This window comes from Bos taurus, chromosome 17, assembly GCF_002263795.3.
Source record: "Bos taurus isolate L1 Dominette 01449 registration number 42190680 breed Hereford chromosome 17, ARS-UCD2.0, whole genome shotgun sequence".
Taxonomy (NCBI): domain Eukaryota; kingdom Metazoa; phylum Chordata; class Mammalia; order Artiodactyla; family Bovidae; genus Bos; species Bos taurus.
Window position 1 is genome coordinate 3,008,802 of NC_037344.1, and position 3,841 is coordinate 3,012,642.

The 3,841-nt window shown below is 59.8% G+C and overlaps 1 protein-coding gene across 1 annotated transcript; it reads left to right on the top strand.

Annotated features, from left to right (window-relative positions):
- The first annotated feature begins 424 nt into the window (after positions 1 to 424).
- Positions 425 to 3,028, top strand: LOC107133268 (protocadherin-23-like). The gene has a single exon (XM_015475326.3). The coding sequence runs from the start codon at positions 848 to 850 to the stop codon at positions 3,026 to 3,028; it is 2,181 nt and encodes a 726-aa protein (XP_015330812.2). The 5' UTR covers positions 425 to 847.
- The last annotated feature ends 813 nt before the right edge of the window (positions 3,029 to 3,841 follow it).

Consider the following 3,841-nt stretch of genomic DNA (forward strand, 5'->3'; position numbering starts at 1 on the left):
GCTCCCCAGCGTCAGGCCCGCTGCAGAGCCAGTCTCAGGGATGGAGCGGGGAGGGCTGTCCCCTCACCTTCCCCACCCCTAGCCACTTTCACGCCTAGCCCAGCCTGCGCGATCCCCACGCGCCCCATGGTCCCCATCTCCGGCTCCTCTCACGTTTGCTCTCCTCTCCTCCGCCCCTAGCCTGACCAGGAACGTGCCCAGCTGCAGCTGCGCCTCGCAGGTGGGAGTTCGCCCGAGTGTGTGGCCGCGTCACGGCGCGCGGAGGAGAACCGGCGGGAGGCGCGCGGTCCCCCGCGCCCCAAGACGCGGCGGGCGCGGCCGCCCGGGAGCCGCTGACTGCGCCGCAGTCGGATCCGCCTCTCCCTCCCTCCCTCCCGCTCCAGCCCCGCGCCCTCCCGCCCTTACCTTACCCTCTTCCCCGGCCCGACCCCCAGCTTCTCCGTATGTGCGCGCTTTGAATAATTTCATCCTTTTTGGCAAAGGAAATAATGCACCTGACTTTACCAGGGGGAACAAACCAGCCGAGCCGAACAAGGAACAGATGTCAAAGGAATAAAAAGAGAGAGAAAAAGAGATGAGACTCGTGTAAAGAGATCCAGGGGCTCAAAGGTGGCTGACAGCGGTGGAAGCGGCTCGAGCTCCCCCGGCCTGTCTGCGCGAGCTGCGGGAGAAGGACGTCTTCACCAGTTGCAGATGTAACCACGGGAACTCCTGCGTCTGTCGGTTTGTTTGCCAAACAAAGTCTTTTCTTCTTTGGCTCAGATACCGAAGAGGCTCCTGGATTTTTCTGCCACTCCGCCACAAGCTAGCAGTTACCAGGGAGCCTTCCCAAGGAGCTGGCGGAGACATGAGCCCTTCAGGGCGGAGGATGGGTGAAGGGCGTCCAGCCTGGAAGCGCCTCCTGCTCCCTGGAAGCGGAGGGTCACCCCGCGGGCGGCAGGGCGGCGGCGCCTGGGCGCAGCACTTCCTGCTCGGGCTCTGCGTGCACGCGTGGCTGTGGGCGGCCTCGGGCTCGTCTGCCCAGGTGTTCAACCTCAGCCTTTCCGTGGACGAGGGCCTTCCTCCAGACACTCTGGTCGGCGACATCCGTGCGGGGCTGCCCGCCACGCAGCAGCAGCAGGAGAGGGGCGGCTTCTTTCTGTCGGAGGATTCCGATGACTCTCCGCTGCTGGATGACTTCCAAGTGCACCCGGACACAGGCATTATCCGCACGGCGCGGCGCCTGGACCGCGAGCGGCGCGACCACTACAGCTTCGTGGCCGCCACGCTGCTGGGCGCGGTGGTGCAGGTGGAGATTCAAGTCAACGACGTGAACGACCACTCGCCCCGCTTTCCTCTGGACTCCCTGCAACTCAACGTCTCCGAGCTCAGCCCACCAGGTACCGCCTTCCGCCTGCCAGGCGCCCGAGACCCGGACGCTGGGCTTTTCAGCATACAGGGCTACACCCTGGCGCAACCGTCCAACCTGTCTGAGGACCCCGCCGGACCTTTTTTCCAGTTGCGCTACGGCGCCCCGGGGTCGCCACCGTCGCTGCCGTCCTCGTCGCCCCTTGAGCCCCTAGACTTGGTGCTGCTTCGGCGCTTGGACCGAGAGGCGGTGGCGGCACACGAGCTGCAGATCGAGGCTTGGGACGGCGGTCGCCCGCGGCGCACCGGCCGCCTGCGAGTGGAACTGTGCGTGCTGGATGAGAACGACAATCCTCCAGTCTTTGAGGAGAGCGAGTACCGCGCCGCGGTTCGCGAGGACGCTGGGCCCGGCACCGAAGTCTGTCGCGTGCGCGCCACCGACCGTGACCTGGGGCCCAACGGCCACGTGCGCTACAGCATCCGCTCCCGGCAGGCTCCCGGGGCCGGTGGTAGCGGCAGGACGCTGGACGACGCGGCCTACTTCGTGGTGGAGGAGCTGAGCGGGGTGGTGCGGGTACACAGGCCGCTGGACCGCGAGGCGCAGGCCTGGCACCAGCTGGTGGTGGAGGCCCGTGACGGAGGCGCTGCGCCCGAGGTCGCCACCGTGCGCCTGTCCATCGCGGTGCTGGACGTGAATGACAACCCGCCCGCTATTCATCTACTCTTCCTCACCGAAGGAGGGGCCGCGCGCGTCTTCGAGGGCGCTCAAGTCGGCGACTATGTGGCTCGGGTCTCGGTGTCAGACGCGGAAGGTGACCCAGAGAAGGAAGGGGAAGCCGCCGGGGAGCTCGATGGAGGCCTCGGAGTCGGGAGCGTCTCTCTGACCTTGGAGGGCGGTGAGGGAGCCTTTGTGCTGCGGTCCGGAGGCTCCCCAGGAGTATTTTTCCTTTGCGTCGAGGGGCCCCTAGATAGGGAGAGCCGAGACCTGTATGATTTGCGACTGGTGGCCACAGATGCGGGATTGCCGCCGCTGAGCACCGAGGAGACGCTGCTGCTCCGGGTTGCTGACCTCAATGATCAGCCACCTCTCTTCAGCCAGGAGCATTATTGGGCTTCGGTGTCCGAGGCCGCGGCTCCCGGCACCATGGTCTTGTGCGTCAGTGCCTCCGACGCAGATGAGCCTGGCACGGACCATGCCAGGCTGCGCTATGCACTGCTTCCTCTCCCCGCTCTCTGTAACCCAGAGACTCCGAGGCCCCCCGCTGAGTGTGGACCATCCTTCAGCATTGATCCCGAGAGTGGTGTGATCAGCACCACCCGGAGCCTGGACCGAGAGGCCCAGGAGGCCATAGAACTGAGAGTGGTGGCCCATGACCTCGGAGAGCCCCCGCTCTCGGCCACTTGCCTGGTGAGCATCGCCGTGGACGACGTGAATGACAACGAGCCCGTTTTCCTGAAGCAGGTGTACAACGCCACGCTTCCGGAGCACGCCCCAGTTGGGCACTGCTTTCTGCAGGTGAGCACATCAGGCCTTCGGATCAGGATCAAGGGGAGGCCTGGGAAGGGATGGAGAAGATGTAAGTTCAGAAAGGATTTTTTGTGTGTGTATGATGTGGATAGTTATACTCGAGCTCAGAAAGCAGAGGACATGGGCTCTGGTTTCTGCTCTGCAGGGAGATGAATGGGTGCCCTCCCGGCATCTAGCCCTTCTGCTGGGGCTTGAACAGAATGGTCACTTAAGATCTTTTCTGCTTCACATGATCTTTGGATCTTGATTTTGCCCATGGAATTCTGATTTCCCTCTGTCTGGATCTGAGCACCCACATTGGTTTGGGAGGAGCCACTTATTCTCAGTTTTGCTTCTGAACAGTGTGCAGATGGCAGTGTCCTGCATATTTGAACATCATCACGTGTGCACTGGGGGAGTAAGGTGGCCCTCACATGCCAGTTTTTCAAATAAGCAAGTGTGTGGCCTTAAACACTGAAACTCTTTTGAGTAACCATTTGCAGAGACTTATTACACATTGTCCTACCTTCTTTGGAAACTTACAAGAACTAGTTGAGGATACCAAGTCATTTTTACCAATTTTACCAGACCTCCAATGATGTCTTCAAGACTCTGAGGAAGGGCAAGTTTCAATCATCCTTTATAAAATGGGTGATATCCTTTACAAATGGATCTCAGAATGTTGTAATATGCACCCTTCTAGCAGTAATTCTTATGGCTTCCAATTTCCTAGTAGTTATCTGAAGCTATCTGATGTGAGATAACAAACTGGATTTTCAAGACTGTTTTATTTACATCAAGATGATTTGAGTGAATAACTGGAGCCTGAGAGGCTAACTAGTGATCAAAGCTGTAAAGTGCCATTTAGCTCTCAGGCTGGGTTGTTTTAAGACCTCTGTAGCTTATTTCTTGGTTCTTAGTGGGTGAGGCTAAAGCCTTATAAGTCATGTCTCAATAACCTTTAGATAATTTAAGCTGCCACTATAT